Here is a 16,854-nt window from a genome sequence, read left to right as displayed (position 1 = left end):
CGGAAGTTGGCGTCGCACATCTCACACCAGAAAAAGTATTTTGTGTTGCCGACCCTTGGGGTGAGCTCGGCTGCAGGGCTACCAGCGACCAGCACTCGTATGTCTTCGCTGTTCAAGTAGTGTACCATGATCCTTTGGCAGATGCAGATACCAATGATTATTGATCTCACTAGAAGTTCGCTGACCCGATTAGTCCTCCAACATCTGAGAAGTTGAGGCAGATCAATACTGATCAAAGACATAGTGTCAAAAGCAATATTGCCCCTCCATAGTTAGTGCTCCCCGAGTGATCCTACAAGTATCGATCATGATACGAATGCTATTGAGCACCTCGGGACACTCGTTCAGGGATTCAAATCTGTGCAATGGAGATGTTGTATGCAAACTTGGCCAGGCACATCACACCTAATGAAGATGTTTTGGACTAGGCGTAGAGTCTGAAGACCCTTTATCCGAGCTTATTAAAGAGACTGATCTCAAGTTGGTATCGTGTTAGAAGAAAGAATCCGTCTAGACCTTGGCCGATGAATGCACCGAAGCCACCACGTTAGATAGATCAGGTAATTAATCAATTATCTGTTAGTGCTCGCTGTAGTTACCGGGATAACGGGCTGGTGGACAGTAGATACTCCTACTTCCCAGCTGGGTTGATCGGCAGAATATTGTTCCTAGCCGAGGGGTTCACCGAAGCTCGAACCTCCGGTAGTATGGCAGCGCAAGTTGATCAAGCATCCAGGCCAAAGTTATAATCAACCATGCTTCTCTCCAAGCTTCTACTGCTGCCCTTTGCAGTCGCATCCACAGTCACTGTCTATGTCCAATCTGTTCCTGCCTCAGATAACTCAAAATCGCCCCTCCCATCCTCCACCCCTCTCGCCCAGATCGACTACGATGAAAGCACGTCAACAGGCACTCTCGCATCCTACACGGCTCCCGTAGGAGCATACACCCCGGATCATCTCCTGCGCGTGGGACTCTCCGATATTAGCTCAGGTTCTTGGAGTGGTGTGGTCACTTCAGCAGCGAGCTTTGCGGAGCAATACAAGAAGAAATTCGTCATTCACGTGGATGAGAAGGGAACGCCGTACCATGTTGGTTTTGGAACAAGCGCGAGAGGAAAGGGTAAAGAGATTGAGATCGAGATCGTCAAGCGAGCCGCTGGTCCTGCTCCAGCACTGAACAAGCCAATTGTATTGAATGCGGACGGTAAAATTGGTGAGAAGGAACCAGAGAAGACGTTTTTGCAAAAGTAAGTGACGCGCTATCACATCACAAATCCGGGTATTGACCAAGTCGTTTTTCAGGTACTGGTGGGTGGTTGGGCTTTTCGTCGTCGTTCAACTTGTCGCAGGTGGCGGAGAGGAGAAATAATCAGGAGGCTTTGAACGTACCCTCATCGAGCATCGTTTGTAACGGATTTCTACCACGGCTACCCAAGAATGGGCGTACCTAGTGCAGCTCGTCCAATCGGGTGGTCTCTTGTACATGTAAATGATACCAATCGAAGACATCACGTCAAAATTCTGAATACTGGACCCGAGCTTACACTGCCCGTATGCCTCATATTGCATGCTGTCTCCACTCTTGGATACGAATTGAATGATGCACAACTTCATTGGAATTTTGTCCATTCTGAAATTCTGGAATCTGGAATCTGGAATAGGGGTGCCCCACCCGGGTCTAAGCAAAAGCCCAACTTTTCCCCGGTCATGGAATTATGCAGGGTATCGTATCGTACAAGGAAGTATGGAACCACAGATGGAGCTGCTGTATGTCGCCTGTGTCATTTTGGATTTCCGCTCATGAATTGTTGATCTTTGGGATTGAGATAATATAACGAAAGTGAACGCGTCCATGTAGTGTGAAATTAGCCCGCCCCAGGTCTTTACTCAGGTCAAGGTGCCTAAAATCGTCTGCGCGGACCACGAGGAGGGTCTCTCCGGCCACCCTCATTGAACCCAAACCTACCATCTTGGAAACTTCCACCTCGTTCACCACCATTGGCGTCGATATCCAGGTTGTCCATTGTTGATTTTCCTTGGCGGGCTGGAGGGCGGCTGCGAGCAGCGCTCTGGTTTGGAACACTCTTCTCGTAGACGTAGAGATCTCTACCATCCGCCTTGTTCATGTTAGGAAACACTCGATCGTACAAGCAAGAATTCACACACCTTCTGGCCATTGAACGTCGCAATGACATTGTTGGCGCCGCTCCTGTCGCTGCAGACCAATTCCACCACCACCGTCGGGCTTGCCGTTATCAATCTGCAGCTGATAAGTTCCCCTCCAGTCTCTGTCCGTGCATGGTCGCGCATGACAGCCTCAATGTCTGCAGCAGTAGTCCCGGGCGCAAAGTTGCTAGCAATGACGGTCGTAGGTCCTCCGTTCGCAACACCCTTGATGCTGAAGCCAGGAGCCTCTGCATTCCTCTCCAAAGTTGACTGGAACTTGTTGAATGTTCGAGTGTTACGGTCCACCTGTGATGCAGAAGCTGTCCGCTTGACCTGTTCTCTCCTCGCTGGGGGTCCTTGTGGGTTGTTGATGTGGTGCATATCATGTTGCCATTTATCGTTGATGTTTGCCGCAGGTTTTGCCGATGATGACCTTGACTTGGACACACCACTGCTGCTGCTCATGCGACTCAGCAAGCTCGGTTTCTGTGAATTCTCGCGGGTATTGGGTCCGGAACCAGGGCCATTGGATTTGCGCCCTCGGCTCCCTAGGAATTCCTGCGCGATAGCTTGCTTCTTCTTCTGGTCGCGAGACTGCTTGACAAAGTCAGCAAAAGAGTTATTGGTCTCCGGCATCGTGAAATGGTAATGACGGAATTGTTTGAGGGAAAGGTTGTGCGAAGGGAGTGGGATCGAAAAGGGAGAATAGAGCGTCGGCGGGCGGGCGGGCTGAAGTTAGGAAGTTCGAGAAGCGCGGGCTGGGAGCGCGTTCTGAGTGTGTCCGTGCACCCTTTTCTCCCCAGTGGAGTCTTGGCGCGAAAACTTATTTGAACGCTCAACTTTGTTTCTGTTTCCTTCATCCTCAACCAACAACAAACAATCTCTGCAGGCTGCCAGCTCTGAGAAGCAATGCTCTCCTGAAAGTATCAGGAGAGTACTCCATTCATTATATTGATGTGTTTGGAAGATTCGGAGCTGGCAACTGCAGTCATGTGTCAATGGTAAGTTCATTTTCTCACTTTCTTCCACATTCAAAACTTTTTTTATGATGAACATTCGTGTCGCCCCTATCTTACATTTCATGGTGATCGACCACCCAAAGCCAAACGGGATAACTGAAATAATTGTCTTATCTATACTTTTATTGCACTGTACAGTCTTCGACCGTCGCTGACATCGCAAAGATTAGGAACAAATAACCCAATACCGAACGTAATGATGTATACAAACGACAGGTGGAAACCGAACCACAGTTTATGAACTAAGGTAAGCTCAACATCCTCTTCGTTCATCCACACAATTCCATTCATCTCTACGATGATGACAAAACTTTTTGTACTATCAAATTCCGACCTACTCCTGGGGAATAAAAATTGGTTCGATTACCTGAAACCGTAGAATCACAACAATCTTTTGCGTCAACTGTTCTACAACATGACCATGTTCGCTGACAATCGACGCCTTAGATTTATTCCATTCCCTTGATCCTTCTCCATGTCCAGAACATCCGACTTACTTTGCCTACGGCAACAGCATTGCCCAATCCCAGCGCTTTCTACGCGAACAAGGTACGACTATACACGTTTTTTTATTATTCTGCAGACATGGATTCCCTTTCCGTTTCTCTCCCAATACTCTGATGACGACCTTATATTCCATGCTAGCACTGACGGGGTTTACCCTGGATGCTGATCAAATATAAATGCTTTTCATCTTTCGGCTGATTTAGTATTCTTTACCATTCATTTGGCGTTTTGTCCCATTTGTTTCTTATTTTGACAGGATTTGCTGACATGTCAAAAAGTGACCATAGATAAATTTTCTTCCTTTCATGGAATTGGTACGATGATGGTAGTACACTTCGATCGTTGGGATCGTAGGAGAGGTTCTTCTATAACAACACATCTTCCATAGCTTGTAGTATACCCAATAATGATTTATTTGCCTCTTACCCAACCATCTTCCAAGAATTATCATCACCATCATCAGTCACTCCTGTGAAACATGCCTCACGTCTATAGAAGTCGCACCACTTATCATATATCCATCCATGTATTCACTGAGCAACTTCGTGCCGTATTGAATATGCATGTCATAGATGAGAATCATGGCTCATATTGTAATTGCCGTACCTTCCACCTGCATACGTCCAGCAAATCGCACATAACCTTTTTTTTTTCTTTTCGACCACATCCACTCATTCATTTCTTGTTCATTCAATCCCTCGTTATATTCACACCACCATCTGAGTCTCGCATGAAGGGGGAATTTGCAAAAAGAGGGGAGTAGGGGTATATTCGTATTTGGGAACCTTCTCTTCTTCAGTTACTGGATATATCGCGACCGGACTTTATAGTCATTAGGGAAGTAATTAGGGGAATAAAACGCCTGCTCGCTGTATCGCTGGATCGCTGGCTCGCTCATAGGAAAACCACCACAACGACACTTCTTTTGTCTCTCTCCTTCTCTCATTCGCCATTGGATATCGGGGATTGGACATCAAACACCTCCCACCACATTACCGCCCCCGCCACTGTCTCTCCTTTTCCCCTTCATTCCTCAGTTCGAATTCACGAACCCCAATCCCGCCTGCATACTCGCTGGCCCGCCGGCTTGGCTTAGCCCAGCCTACTGCAGCGCCATGCCCTCGCCGACCTCCTTGAGCTCGGCCCTGTCGCCGCCGTACTCCTTGGGGATGTTCTTGCCGAGCTCGACGGCGAGCTGGTCGCCGTAGCTGAGGACGGTGAACTTGCGGGCCGTCTCCTTGGAGATGACGAGCTTGACGGCGGAGAACACCCAGCCCATGATGGCGGGCACGTTGACGAAGAACTTGCGGGAGAGCGTCTCCGGGTAGTAGTCGCCGAGCGTCTTGATGACTTTGTTGGTTGCGGTTTTGACGACTGTGATTCGTGTGTGTTAGTTTATATGTATGAGGGAATGGGGGATATGTATGGGCCTTTTTTGTGAAGCTAGATGGGAACGTACCTGGATCCTGGCGGATGAAGGAGACCTGGAGGTAGTCGTGGATCTGCACGCCTTGGTAAGGATCGGGGCCCTGGCCGTAGTCTGGGATGGGCTTCGTGGCAGAGGCGAGGTTGAGCTTCTGGACGGAGCGCTCCATGAGGCCTACGCGCCACTTTAGGAACCTATTCTTGTTGTCAGTCTCACTTCGTCCCTTACTTTCGTTTTGGTGCCGCTCAATGTCCTTCGTCTGGAAAGAGAACTGGGATGCCGTACCTGTCCAGGTCACCAAAAGTCTTCTTATTATCCTTGACCGCGCCGTAGATGTTAAACGTAACGACATCCTTCTCGTTGGCGCTCTCGGGAACGCCCTCGGCCTCGATGATGTATCCGAGTCCCTCGAAGACGTCCTTCTCGTACGTGGCCTGCGCTGCGGCGACGGGGTCGAATTCCTTCCTCCACTTGAGCGTCTCGGAGAGCTGGTGCTTCGCCTTGGCGAGGTCGTTCTGGTTGGCGCGGAGGAACTTCTGCAGGATGAGCTTCGTGTGGAAGGCGTTGTCGGCGGAGAGCTGGATGCCCCAGATCTCGCTGTGGGCGGCCTCCTTCGTGAGCTCGGGGAGGTCGTTGAAGAAGGTGGTGAGGGGGTGCTCGGGGCCCGTCTCTGGCCATGTTGGTCCGGAGGTCGAGGGTGCGACGGCAGCGGGTGCGTCGTCAAGTTTCTTGTCCTCTAGCGCAACGGCGGTGGGCTCAGTCGTCTTCTCCTCTGCTACGGGAGCTGCTGGTGGTGCGGCGGGAGCTTCACCAGCCTCGACTTTCTTGTCGCCGTCATTGATGTTGAGCTCCTCGACCTTCTTCTCCAAATCAGTCGCTCCAGTCGCCGGGGCCGTCGCGGGAGGCGCCGCAGCATCCACAGGCTTCTCCTGCGATGGAGCAGCTTGCGCGGCTACGAGACCAGCATCAGGTGAGCCGGGTTGAGCAGACATCCTTTCGTGAGATTCGAAAACGCCTGCAGAACTTGAAACTAATCTCGAAGAGAAAGACTCGGGGTTTTGCGCGAAGTGGGATATCGAATCGTGGGTAGTGAGTGTTATGGTTGTGGTTTGTTTGTTATTTTTTGGCTGGTTTGAGTGCTGGAGCAAAAGGTTTATCAGATCACGCAACACCGCGTTATCAAATCTCCGATTATCGCCGTGGGGACTATGGCTTGGCAGCACATGTCGCGTTCGATGTTTGTGATTGCATGGCCATGCAGATTGTTGTACATGAACTTTGACACGTCAACTAACCCCTACAACCACCACTTTGTAATAAAACTCGACCACATCGGTCATGTAAATATGCCGGTCATGCCTTCTTACTACCTATATCTCAAATCTGCAGGCACTTTGACATTAGAAGCCACCTGCTCTGATCGAAACTACCGTTTCTCATATTCATATCGTGCGGCAGTGACCCTTTCTTCCTTCTTTCTTCAATAATGAGTACTCGAGTTTGTGCTCAACTAGACATTGGCGTGTTCGCCTTTTCACTTCCCCTCTCTCTTCCTCTCGTAACTTTGTATCAGCCTTGATCATGGACTCGAAGCTGAAGCATTTCAAGAAGAAGAACTTGTCGGCGTTCTTCGACTCCTGGAATGAGTACATTCCCTCCAAATCTAACACTCGCCTTATGCCCTTTCGCTTGTACTGAACCACCCTACAGAACAGCCACGAGCGACAAGCAACACGTACAGGAGTATGGCTCTTTTCCAACCCGCAAAGATGACCTCTTTACGCACAATAACGCCAATCAGATACCTGAAGGTTGCAGTCCTGGTCGTCGTCTCCGCTTGATGGGATCTATCCGAAAGCTGAGGTCTAGTCTTGATTTGAGCAGGATTGTAGCTCAAGGTGACGCGAGTCCTGATGTATGTTTAAGATGGCAATGACCTTTTCTCAAGACCTGCTCCGTTAAGTCCCACAACAGGCTTCACCAAGATCAGTCAGGTCAAGAAACTCGCTACCACTCGGGTTCAACCTTTCACCGCCCACCAGGGTCTTGTCTGGTTCAGGAAGTTTCAGGTCGAGATTTGGAAATTCCAGTATTACGCATTCATCGCCTATCGCAGTGTCAGCTAGTACGAGAATTGGCCCCGATGTTGGCAAGAGTACGCCTCCTAGCACAAACACTTTCGAAGTAGGCACGGTGCCAGTATCTCCTTCTCCTCTCACGGAACCAGCGGTACAGAAGTCTATCATCATCAACGCTCGTCCCAACCCCTTCGCCCATAGCTTGACTAACGGTACATCGGTCGTGTCAAACGGTAATTTGAGCTCCGTTCCACTGCCGCGAAATAGTCTTCCTCTGGTCGATGGGAAGACACCTGACATTGTGCTGTCACCAGCATCTCCGACCTCGGGGAATCTTGATTATTTTTCTTTACCTGATACGAAGTTGCAAATCAGCGATGAGTCGCCAAACACTGCGTGTATCTTTGCGTCGCCTTTTGATGGCATGCCAGAGAAACCACCCGTATGGCCACTTGCAGACAACTATTCAGGATCTTTCAATCTACCACTCTCGAAAACAACACCTATTTTGACTTCGAACGAGAATCATTATGGGAAGAGCAGGCCGTTGGATACTGGTGATCAAAAGCAGTCGAGAAGATATGAAAGCTCACAGGTATCAGAGGCCAACACCATCGAGTCTTTGAGAAGAGATGCCGATGTCTCGGCGTATCTTGCTCTGGATGCTTTGCATAACGAGTCACATTTGTCTGCGACTGGATCCAACGATCAGGGTAACAGCCATGATGGAATCTCTGGTATCCCTGGCGCTTTGGATAGACCTTTGCAGACCATCGTTGGAGAGAATAGTACGCAAGCAAGACTTTGTGTGCCCGAACCTACACGCATAGCTGCACCGAAATCGACAATGTCTCATGTTGGTGATGAGATTACCACTGCAGATATGGAGCATAGTGGCAGCAGTGGAGAACAGGCGTCCAAATCTGGTCCTGAAAGGGCATTCGATGAGTATGTCTTCTCAAAGACTACAGGTCTCGTGAAGGTATCTGATCTCGTTAGCGCCGATAGTAAGGAGCAGGAGGAGGCCCGACTACTGGAGGGAGGTGAAGAAGATCCGGAAACTGAAAAAGAGGACGACGCATTACACGACATGATTTTGTTGCACAGGGTCGTAAACAATAGTCTCGGTGGATGATTACTTCGGGGTAGCATCCAACCGAGCACCGAAGCGCATCCCCACAATAGTCACCGTGCATCTGGGCCAGACCTCTTTGGGTGGACCCTTCGCTCATAAAAACTTTCTAGGTATTATTGTTAACATGGTTGGTTAAAAAAGAATAAGTTTTGGCGGCATGGAGCAGTTGTTGAGTGTTTTCTGGGTCACGTATGATGGGACTTGGATCAAGTTTAGCGAAGTAGCTTTAGAAGACATGACCAATGTACTCGTTCATTACATACAGTTGAGAATGACCAATGTGCTTTAGGATGGCAATACCTTTGTGAAATCTGTAATGATGAGCGAGAACCGTTGTTGCGCGACGTTGGTATAGTCGTTCTACAAGAATCGCAGAGTTGCAAATTTCGACAGTAAGAATTTGGTATATGTATTTTCGTATCCAACAATGCAAGTACAAAATTTAGTCTGGAAAGCAATCGACTCTCCGCATACAGTTATATACAGCGAACAAATCTAACGCTAAATGTCCTCCATTTGCTACCTCACAATTTGGCCTTCTCCTTGGGACCAACCAATGGATCATAAACATTCTTGCCCAGGGTATCACTCGGCACCACCGCAGTGTGCATGCTCAATCCCCGCGTATCAAGCAGAGTAGGGTTGAGTTGAGAGATATCCGAGGCGCCGATGAGTCGCATGTTCATTTCCATTTCGTCCCTGAGGAGTTGCATGGCGCGGTCGACACCAGGCAGGCCGTATGCAGACATGGCATACAAGAAAGGCCTTCCAATACCAACACCCTTTGCGCCCAAGCAAATAGCCTTGAGAATATCAGTAGCACGGCGTACACCACCATCAATGTAGACTTCGATGCGATCTTGCCAGCCGCGCTCGCGGAGAGCGGGCATAACTTCAGCGAGGACTTCAATGGCCGACGGAGCGGTATCGAGTTGGCGACCACCGTGGTTAGACAGGACGACACCTTGGACGCCAGCCTCGACCGCGCGGAGGACATCCTCGACGCACTGGACGCCCTTGAGGATAATTGGCATTTTCGTGATGCTCTGGAACCAGGGGATGTCCTTCCAGCTGAGGCTCGGGTCAATGAATGACGAGATGGCGCGGGCGGCGCCCTGGCTCCGGTCGACCTCTCCTCCGGAGGAGCTCTGGACGCTGGAGCCCACGTCGGAGAACTTGGAGCGCATGTCCTTCTCTCTGCGGCCGAGCTGGGGCGCGTCGACGGTGATGAAGAGGCCCTTGCAGCCGCGCTTCTCGGCGTGCTCGACGATGCGCCGCGTTACCTTCCTGTCCTTGTTCACGTACAGCTGCAGCCATTGGCACTGGCCGTCCTGCGCGGCGTCCATGATCTCGTCGAACGAGCACGACGCCAGCGTCGGGATCATCTGGATCACGTTGTGCTTGCTCGCGCCGCGGGTCAGGATGACCTCGCCCTCTGGGTGGCCGAGCTTGCCCAGCGCCGTGGCCGTCACGTAGAATGGCATGTCGACTTTCGTTCCGAGCATCGTGGTGGAGATGTCGACTTTCTCGACGTCGACGAGGATTCGGGGCCGGAACCATATCTTGTGGAAGGCGTTGTGATTTTCTCGCATCGTCTGGGGGGGATGTGTTAGCATTGGCTTACTTTCAATGGGTGTCCATTGGTCCTTACAATCTCGTCGTCGGCACCGCTCGAGTAGTACGCCCAAGCAGTCTTCTTCATGACGGACCTCGCGACGGCCTCGAAGTCCATGAGGTTGTAGCACTGCTCGAGGATAGGCATGCGCGCGATGCGCTTCTGCCTGTCCTCCTCGTCGGGATCCACCTCCTTCTCCTCGACCTCGACGGTGCCCATGTCGACCTCGCCGAGATGTTTCGACTTGTCGAGGTACTTCTCGAGGGTGTCTGGCGGGTGGATGGGCTCATACTCCTCCGTGGCGTCCTTGCCCGCGTACTTGAGGATGATCTTGGGGCCGCCCGGGTGCTCGGGCAGGAACTCGGTGACGTCGTAGGCTCGCCCGTGCACTATGACCCAGCATGATTCTCGGGAGTTGTGCTTTGCTATCTCTTCGCCTGTGAGCTTGACGGGCTGTGTGTCGTTGCTGTCGCGATTCATGGTTGTGGTTGAGGGAGTGATGTGTAGATGTGTGGTGTGTAGGTGATCGTATGAGGGAGGTGGTGCGATATGTTTCGAGTAGGGATGGGATGGAGGAGAGTCTGGGGTAAAATAAAACGGGGGAACGCGACTTCGTGCGAAGGCGAGGAAATGATCAAACAATGATTTGAGATATGTACGAGAATGGAAGATATTCAAGCTTCCGCTAAAGTCGCTATGAATTCGATCGACAATCCAATGAATGATGTTCCTTTTCTCCAGATCCGAGGAAGACTGAAGACACGGATTGTGCAGGATGATGACGGCGAGATTTTATTGTGAACGAGTAGCTCGGTTTCGGCCCATCTACCCCCGCAGTAGGAGAATGGCTTGTCGATGAGCAGAATTGAGCCTATCCTGTCCTGTCTATTTACTGCCTTGGCCCTGGCTCGTAATCAAGTACCCGGCGCACCGGCAAACTTGTAATAATCAAGTAGCCATCATTAGTTCGTTGTTCTCGGATGGCCTCTCTCTCTGTCTTCGGATAACGCATGGCGGACGACGGAGCAAATGGAGCCAATACAGATGAGGTTAAGTCAAAGGCGGGATGGGCACTCTACTGTTGCGGGCTTGTCCACATTGGGTATCCCGGCAATCGTCTTCAGCATTGCTTCGGTCATTCTCATTTGTTTTCTTCTTACTGGACAGCATCTTCCACCGTACTTATCGTATAGGGTACGGTATTCGACGATTGTTCTACACAGGCACACAGGTTTACTCGTATTTGTAACTGTTTGTATCTGTCTCGCTTGACCTTCTCTCAAGAATTTGACTGGAATCCCGAATTTCAAGCCCTCCTACTCGGTAGATATTGTCTCGAAGTACACTACTGTGTCTGTGGGCGACGAGCCATGCTCAATTCACAACAATAATGTTTGGTATTGGAACCTTGCGGTACACATTCAATGGCTTTGAATTTTGCATTCACCTTTAGGTGACCACGGGCCATTGTGTCTACTATACTGGAATCTCTCGTCTTACCTTTACAAAGGTCAGACATTATTGCAAAGTGTTCTCAGGTAGTCTAATCGAGCTTTTGTGCAACGCCTACGAAGGCACACAGTACGCTCACCGGGTGAACCAGTTGGAATCATAGCACAATGCATGCAAGATACTTGTACCTACATACTCGACCCTCCACAAGAGAATGGAAAAGGAATGTCTGCTGCAGCCTCTCCGACTTCGCTGATGTTACAAGCAAACAATTATTGAGTCAGGCGCGCGCAACCGCATTTCCGGGCCACAAGCATGTTTCCATCCCATTATGGTCTGCCACTCTGCCCACTCCACCGTGTCCACGGTGGCCACTCTGCAGGGAACGAAAGGAGGAGGAGGACAGAAAGTCGGTCTAGGCCAATCAACCCATCAACCATGACGCGGTTGATGCGTTTGCTGGACGGACGTCAAGCGCTAGTAATGTTTGTGCTCTTGCGGTCAGAGTTCGATAAAGTAAACAATTTCTGGGCGGTCACGGCGGGCATGGCGGTCATTTCGCAACCCTTCAAATTCCCCATCCTCCCACTTTGCGACGACGGCCGTATGCCATTCATTCATCACAATCGTGTTGCACGCTTAAGATCGTCATCTAATGTCTGCCATCGGGAGGGGGTCACATGGCCCCTATGGCTCGGGGGCCAAGCCCGCCGTTGGGCGCTGGTCCATTCCCACTATGTCACTGTACTGTCACTTTCACTGTTGACTTTCCAAAAACACTACGTCAAACAGTGTGAGACCTCTCACAAAGTTTCGCTGCCACCTGCGCTTGCGACACTACAGTTATTTTCTCTTTCACTTTTGGCATACATACATAGCGTCATGCGACTGGTATTACGACCACCTACATACCACTCTGTTGTCCAACCCGTTCGCTCAAGCCACCTCTGTGGCAACGGCTCTCACTCTCACTTGAAGCCAGGTAGCTGAAGAACACCGCATACCACCAACCCCGGATCCCCGAAGCACCGACCGCTCTTCCACAGTCACTACACAGGTCACAGCCGTATACGCAGGGAAAAATAAGAAAATTCAAATCTCTCCCACCACCATGACGAACAGTCTAGAGGCGAAGATAGTGGTACTGGGGAGTCAGGGAGTCGGCAAAACATCACTCGTTCATCGTTACGTCAGGAACGCATTTACACCCCCGACAACAGCATCGACAATAGGGGCTTCTTTTCTCACGAAGCGCGTCACGGATATCGACACATCCACCACAGTGCGCCTGCAAATATGGGACACAGCTGGACAGGAAAGGTTTCGCTCGATATCGAAACTCTACTATAGAGGTACGTCTAGAACGGAAGCATCCGGGTCGTGGCTTCACAGTCACAGTCACGGATTGTACCACAGCTCGTTGCAGCAGTTTGGGTCTTGTTTACGACTCGAAAAGTCGAGATCTGTACATGCGTATTTTGTCTGTAGACGATAGCAAGACAATGTTTCAAACAAAGTTTGAATCTTGACGCGCATCGCAGCCTGTGCGCGAGTCTAGTGTTATTACCCATGTCCTCGAGTCGTGTGTATTCGGTTTACTGACTTGAACTACTGTACAGGTGCCAACGCCGGTGTCCTTTGTTATGACATCACAGACGAAGAATCGTTCCTCGAGATGGGCCGGTGGATGAAGGAGCTAAAAGATAACCTCGGAAGCGACATAATATTACACGTGGTGGGCACCAAATCCGACATCGTCGCCGAAGACCCCTCGAAGCGCAAGGTCCCATTTGAACGCTGCATTGCGTACGTCGCGGAGCACCTATACCCACAGGCACAAAACGGACAGCCAATCCCTTCAAGCAACCCCGGGAGTGGGTTTTTCTCGGCTACCCATAATGGAGGCATGGCATCGCCACAGAGCAACCGATCGAGCGGGTTTTGGGGCCAGGAGATCGGGTGGGACTGTTGCCACGAGATCAGTGCCAAAGATGGCGAAGGCGTCGACGAGGTCTTCCGAGTGATAACGAGAAAGCTGGTAGAACAAGAACAACGGAAGTTAGAGGAAGAGTACAAGCAACTTGCGTTAGCTGGTGTAACACCCGGTATAAACCAGGGAGATGTACCCGGTTACTTCGACTACCCGGGCAATGGAAACGGGAGCTTCAGAGTCGGAATGGGCGATAAGAGGAGAAGTTGGCTAGGATTCCCCACCACGCCAGGAGCAGCAGGAGGGGAACAAGGCCAATGGGAAGAAGACGTACAGAGGTTGAGGAACAACAAGGGAGGCCGATGTTGTTGAGCAACGTCGTTTGGATTTTGTCACCTCGAGCGGCTTCTCAGGGGGTGGTATCTTGGATAGCCATTCCACCGGGCTCTTCGTCACCACCACGACCGCATTTCGCTTCTAATAACCCACTGGACGTTTATGATACCCCTTTTTACTTTGGATATTCGAACGCCTGATGACCTTGGATCTGATAATGAGGCACCCCCGATCATAATACTTACTCCTATCCTCCTCCACCATACCGAACCACAACCACCTCCCCCACCCATCCCCGACACACAAGCAAAGAAACACACCCAACCCACAAGACTACTCCCATTCGATGCACGGCACAGCAGCATTAGCAGCAGCAGCATCATCCATCGTTTTCCCGATTTCTGCATATCGACACCCATCAGCATTGGCATTTTTCTTCCCTTCGGCATCGAATGTACTTCCTCCTTTCCTCCTTTCTTCCTACCTTGTCATCCGAACATCTTCTCTAGGGGCGGCATTCTCTTTTTATGTCTTTTTGTTTTTTGTTCTTGGGTAGTCTATGTTTCGAGTGCATGTCTGTAGTATACCAATTGTCTCTTTTTTTTTCTCTTTTTCTCCTAACTCTTCCTTTCTTGGTGATGAGTAAAGTAGATAAGAGTACACGAACGAATGTCATCATTGATCCTAATGCGTCCTATTTTTTTTGTCGTTTGTGTTGGGGGTGGGGGTCTCTTTATGGCATTTGTACGGTACGATGCGATACGCTGCAATGGAAGTGTAATAGGGAGTTGTGAATTGAATTGATATGCATCGAATTGAATTGAATTGAATTGAACTTTTGCGCTTTCGATTGATGAACGAACGAAGCGGAGTAGGTAGGTGTGGGTATCTCAATCTAATTTTCGTTCTTCTAATGATGGTTGGTATGAAAACGACAAACCATGGGCCTAATCCAATGTATATGAAAGTGTGGGCGATTTTGGTTTTGTTAGGGGGGGTTCTTCCGGACTGAACAATCGAAGGGAAAAGGAATATGCAAGTTCGAGTGCTGCGAAACAACGACGCCTTGAAACCCATTGCAATGCCAAATTGCTCCTACTTCTTCTCGAAGACCTTTTGTCCAAATTTCCAAACCTGGTCCACGACCAATTTCTTCTCCCTCCTGCTCTCTCCTAACCCGTCCTGCAGGTCCAGCACCACGAGATCCGCATCCGCGCCCTCCCTCAGACACCCCTTGACGTCCTCGCAGCCCAGCATCTTCGCGGGCGTCGCGGTGACGGCCTTGAGCGCCTCGCTCACGCTCGCGCCGGTCCAGTTCAGGAAGTTTGTGACGCACTCGACGAGCTCGATGCTGCTACCCGCGATCTTCCCGTTCTCCTCGAGGGTGAGCAGCGCGCCGTTCTTGACGATTCGAGACCCGTTCGTCCAGTCGTAGATGCCGTCTGGCATACCCGCGAGGCGCATGGCGTCGGTGACGAGAATGAGGCCCTCCGGGTGGGCGTGCCACGCGATCTTGATGGACGTCGGGTGCAGGTGGATGCCGTCGGCGATGATGCCGAAGTAGGGTTTCTGAGCGATCGAGTGCGAGGTCGAGCCCAGCAGGCCGAAGATTCCCGGGTTGCGGTGGTGCAGCGGTCGCATCGCGTTGAAGAGGTGCGTGATCATGGTCGCGCCGGCTTTGACGCTGGCTTTGGCTTCTTCGTAGGAGGCTTCGGAGTGCCCGATCGAGACGACGATGTCTTGGGATGCGAGGGAGGGGATTGTGGAGAGGGCGGAGGGGAGCTCCGGGGCGAGGGTGATCATTTTGATGGGGGTGAGGCTGCCGTAGCATGATTGGAGGGTCGGGAGGCCGTTGTACGGGGTTTGGAGTACGTCGATGTTGTGGATGCCGTTCTTGGTTGGGGAGAGGAAGGGTCCTTCGCAGTGAGCACCTAGGGACTCGGAGCCATGTGCTGGGTTTCGAGGGCTTCCTGAAGGTCCGAGGAATGGAAGTGCCTGTCGATGATTAGTATTGCTGCTGCCGATTGGAGTGCACAATCTGTATGGGTTGTGTCCATTGTGATGTTGCAGGAAATGGTGTACAAACCTGTTGATAGACCTCGGGCCGCTGCGACGTCAAGGTAGGCAGATAAGAGGTAACGCCAGTGGTCACCAAGCCCCGATTCACTCGGTTGACTCCCTTGCTGTACGCATTTGTACCTTCTTCAGGTATGACGGAGAAGTCGAAGCCATAGGCACCATTGAGTTGCACATCGATGAGACCAGGTGATAGGATGCGGCCACCTAGGTCGATGATCTCATCCGGGGCTGTCCGCTGTTCGTAAAGGATCTCTTGCCCGTTCAGAATCTTGCCGCTTATCGAACTGATCCAGAGATCTCCTTGGATGAGGTCATTCTTTTGTACGAGGAGGCAGTTCGTGAATTTGATGACGCCACTGCCGTTGGTAGTGGGGCCATGGGTGATGGTGGGGATGGCGGACGGCATGATCCTAGTTCCAGGAAGGGAATCAAGATATATAAGAAGGATGAGGTAGGATAGGTAAGTATAATTAGAGTACCTGGGCAATCAACAAAGAGGTTCAATACGAAGGAGGTGTAAGTGTAGATGACCGGATTGGGAAAGGAGGCAGCATCGAGTCCAAGGGTGTGGTTGAGACAAGCTCAACATCCTTTACAAACGAGCAGCGACCCATGATGGTTTTATCTGCGAATGATTAATTCTCGAGGCTTGCCTAGAAGTGAACTATGACGCCGCTATAGAGGTCATCAGGGTCTAGTTGTCCGCCATGAACCGCGATGTACCTGTCTGGAGGGTAAAATGCAGCAGCAGCATCATCACCTGTAGGTTAGAGGTCCAGTAGGAAGGCGATGTGACAGCACATGTGAGGATTTACAGTTAGCTTATCGAGAGAGAGAGAAAGATAGGATAGGGCCGAGTTGATTCCCAGTTGCAGTGACATTCAGTAGGTGGCGGATGGGGTAGTAGTATAGTAGTAGTAGCAGTGGTAGTTGTGGTGGTATCGAAGAAATCGGGTGAGGTGAGGTAATCCAGTAATACTCCGAGTAGCTACTATGTACCTAGGCACTTACTGCCGAGAACTTACCAACCAGGGTCCAGGGATACTCCTTAGCGCCATCCCGCCGCCCGCCGCCTCTCTGGGGGTCCGCGTGAATGCTACCGTTGCAGA

The 16,854-nt window shown here is 50.8% G+C and overlaps 10 protein-coding genes across 10 annotated transcripts; 4 read left to right on the top strand and 6 right to left on the bottom strand.

The window, feature by feature from the left end:
- The first annotated feature begins 710 nt into the window (after positions 1-710).
- Positions 711-1,411, top strand: BU24DRAFT_489633 (uncharacterized protein). Its single transcript, XM_033533655.1, has 2 exons — positions 711-1,249; positions 1,305-1,411. The coding sequence occupies exons 1-2, from the start codon at positions 756-758 to the stop codon at positions 1,369-1,371; spliced, it is 561 nt and encodes a 186-aa protein (XP_033388072.1). The 5' UTR covers positions 711-755; the 3' UTR covers positions 1,372-1,411.
- A 184-nt stretch (positions 1,412-1,595) lies between these two features.
- On the bottom strand, positions 1,596-2,917 carry BU24DRAFT_419359 (uncharacterized protein). Its single transcript, XM_033527197.1, has 2 exons — positions 2,169-2,917; positions 1,596-2,119 (listed from the first exon to the last, which is right to left on the bottom strand). Exons 1-2 carry the CDS (start codon positions 2,802-2,804, stop codon positions 1,904-1,906), a joined length of 852 nt encoding a protein of 283 aa, XP_033388071.1. The 5' UTR covers positions 2,805-2,917; the 3' UTR covers positions 1,596-1,903.
- A 1,709-nt stretch (positions 2,918-4,626) lies between these two features.
- Positions 4,627-6,220, bottom strand: BU24DRAFT_126210 (CRAL/TRIO domain-containing protein). Its single transcript, XM_033520953.1, has 3 exons — positions 5,406-6,220; positions 5,154-5,314; positions 4,627-5,068 (listed from the first exon to the last, which is right to left on the bottom strand). The coding sequence occupies exons 1-3, from the start codon at positions 6,110-6,112 to the stop codon at positions 4,797-4,799; spliced, it is 1,140 nt and encodes a 379-aa protein (XP_033388070.1). The 5' UTR covers positions 6,113-6,220; the 3' UTR covers positions 4,627-4,796.
- Positions 6,221-6,392: 172 nt separating this feature from the next.
- BU24DRAFT_448163 (uncharacterized protein) lies at positions 6,393-8,551 on the top strand. Its single transcript, XM_033530867.1, has 3 exons — positions 6,393-6,766; positions 6,831-7,035; positions 7,095-8,551. The coding sequence occupies exons 1-3, from the start codon at positions 6,702-6,704 to the stop codon at positions 8,331-8,333; spliced, it is 1,509 nt and encodes a 502-aa protein (XP_033388069.1). The 5' UTR covers positions 6,393-6,701; the 3' UTR covers positions 8,334-8,551.
- A 306-nt stretch (positions 8,552-8,857) lies between these two features.
- BU24DRAFT_342838 (uncharacterized protein) lies at positions 8,858-10,428 on the bottom strand (the record flags this gene model as incomplete). Its single annotated transcript, XM_033523333.1, has 2 exons — positions 8,858-9,928; positions 9,985-10,428. 2 exons carry the CDS (start codon positions 10,426-10,428, stop codon positions 8,858-8,860), a joined length of 1,515 nt encoding a protein of 504 aa, XP_033388068.1.
- Positions 10,429-11,134: 706 nt separating this feature from the next.
- BU24DRAFT_419355 (uncharacterized protein) lies at positions 11,135-11,512 on the bottom strand. Its single transcript, XM_033527196.1, has one exon. The coding sequence runs from the start codon at positions 11,465-11,467 to the stop codon at positions 11,294-11,296; it is 174 nt and encodes a 57-aa protein (XP_033388067.1). The 5' UTR covers positions 11,468-11,512; the 3' UTR covers positions 11,135-11,293.
- On the top strand, positions 11,468-12,732 carry BU24DRAFT_126166 (uncharacterized protein). Its single transcript, XM_033520952.1, has one exon. It carries the CDS (start codon positions 11,716-11,718, stop codon positions 12,388-12,390), a length of 675 nt encoding a protein of 224 aa, XP_033388066.1. The 5' UTR covers positions 11,468-11,715; the 3' UTR covers positions 12,391-12,732.
- On the top strand, positions 12,512-13,702 carry BU24DRAFT_341799 (GTP-binding protein yptV5; the record flags this gene model as incomplete). Its single annotated transcript, XM_033523289.1, has 2 exons — positions 12,512-12,752; positions 13,020-13,702. The coding sequence occupies 2 exons, from the start codon at positions 12,512-12,514 to the stop codon at positions 13,700-13,702; spliced, it is 924 nt and encodes a 307-aa protein (XP_033388065.1).
- Positions 13,703-13,742: 40 nt separating this feature from the next.
- On the bottom strand, positions 13,743-14,317 carry BU24DRAFT_126155 (uncharacterized protein). The gene has a single exon (XM_033520950.1). It carries the CDS (start codon positions 14,113-14,115, stop codon positions 13,783-13,785), a length of 333 nt encoding a protein of 110 aa, XP_033388064.1. The 5' UTR covers positions 14,116-14,317; the 3' UTR covers positions 13,743-13,782.
- Positions 14,318-14,719: 402 nt separating this feature from the next.
- On the bottom strand, positions 14,720-16,356 carry BU24DRAFT_126162 (carbohydrate esterase family 9 protein). Its single transcript, XM_033520951.1, has 2 exons — positions 15,753-16,356; positions 14,720-15,661 (listed from the first exon to the last, which is right to left on the bottom strand). Exons 1-2 carry the CDS (start codon positions 16,149-16,151, stop codon positions 14,762-14,764), a joined length of 1,299 nt encoding a protein of 432 aa, XP_033388063.1. The 5' UTR covers positions 16,152-16,356; the 3' UTR covers positions 14,720-14,761.
- Positions 16,357-16,854: the final 498 nt, after the last annotated feature.

Source organism: Aaosphaeria arxii (assembly GCF_010015735.1).
Source record: "Aaosphaeria arxii CBS 175.79 unplaced genomic scaffold BU24scaffold_2, whole genome shotgun sequence".
Lineage (NCBI taxonomy): Eukaryota > Fungi > Ascomycota > Dothideomycetes > Pleosporales > Aaosphaeria > Aaosphaeria arxii.
Note: the sequence above shows the minus strand (reverse complement) of the source record. Positions and strands in the feature narration are given on the sequence as shown.

Bases quoted from the DNA above. Each gene is read 5' to 3' on its own strand.
- BU24DRAFT_489633 (XM_033533655.1), top strand. From the start codon at position 756: ATGCTTCTCTCCAAGCTTCTACTGCTGCCCTTTGCAGTCGCATCCACA. The intron at 1,250-1,304 runs GTAAGTGACGCG...GTCGTTTTTCAG, and splicing joins GAGAAGACGTTTTTGCAAAA to GTACTGGTGGGTGGTTGGGC.
- BU24DRAFT_419359 (XM_033527197.1), bottom strand. From the start codon at position 2,804: ATGCCGGAGACCAATAACTCTTTTGCTGACTTTGTCAAGCAGTCTCGC. The intron at 2,120-2,168 runs GTGTGTGAATTC...AACATGAACAAG, and splicing joins CGACGTTCAATGGCCAGAAG to GCGGATGGTAGAGATCTCTA.
- BU24DRAFT_126210 (XM_033520953.1), bottom strand. From the start codon at position 6,112: ATGTCTGCTCAACCCGGCTCACCTGATGCTGGTCTCGTAGCCGCGCAA. The intron at 5,315-5,405 runs GTACGGCATCCC...CAACAAGAATAG, and splicing joins ACTTTTGGTGACCTGGACAG to GTTCCTAAAGTGGCGCGTAG. The intron at 5,069-5,153 runs GTACGTTCCCAT...CACGAATCACAG, and splicing joins CTTCATCCGCCAGGATCCAG to TCGTCAAAACCGCAACCAAC.
- BU24DRAFT_448163 (XM_033530867.1), top strand. From the start codon at position 6,702: ATGGACTCGAAGCTGAAGCATTTCAAGAAGAAGAACTTGTCGGCGTTC. The intron at 6,767-6,830 runs GTACATTCCCTC...ACCACCCTACAG, and splicing joins TTCTTCGACTCCTGGAATGA to AACAGCCACGAGCGACAAGC. The intron at 7,036-7,094 runs GTATGTTTAAGA...GTCCCACAACAG, and splicing joins AAGGTGACGCGAGTCCTGAT to GCTTCACCAAGATCAGTCAG.
- BU24DRAFT_419355 (XM_033527196.1), bottom strand. From the start codon at position 11,467: ATGTCTGACCTTTGTAAAGGTAAGACGAGAGATTCCAGTATAGTAGAC.
- BU24DRAFT_126166 (XM_033520952.1), top strand. From the start codon at position 11,716: ATGTTTCCATCCCATTATGGTCTGCCACTCTGCCCACTCCACCGTGTC.
- BU24DRAFT_126155 (XM_033520950.1), bottom strand. From the start codon at position 14,115: ATGCCGAAGGGAAGAAAAATGCCAATGCTGATGGGTGTCGATATGCAG.
- BU24DRAFT_126162 (XM_033520951.1), bottom strand. From the start codon at position 16,151: ATGCCGTCCGCCATCCCCACCATCACCCATGGCCCCACTACCAACGGC. The intron at 15,662-15,752 runs GTTTGTACACCA...AATCATCGACAG, and splicing joins GGCCCGAGGTCTATCAACAG to GCACTTCCATTCCTCGGACC.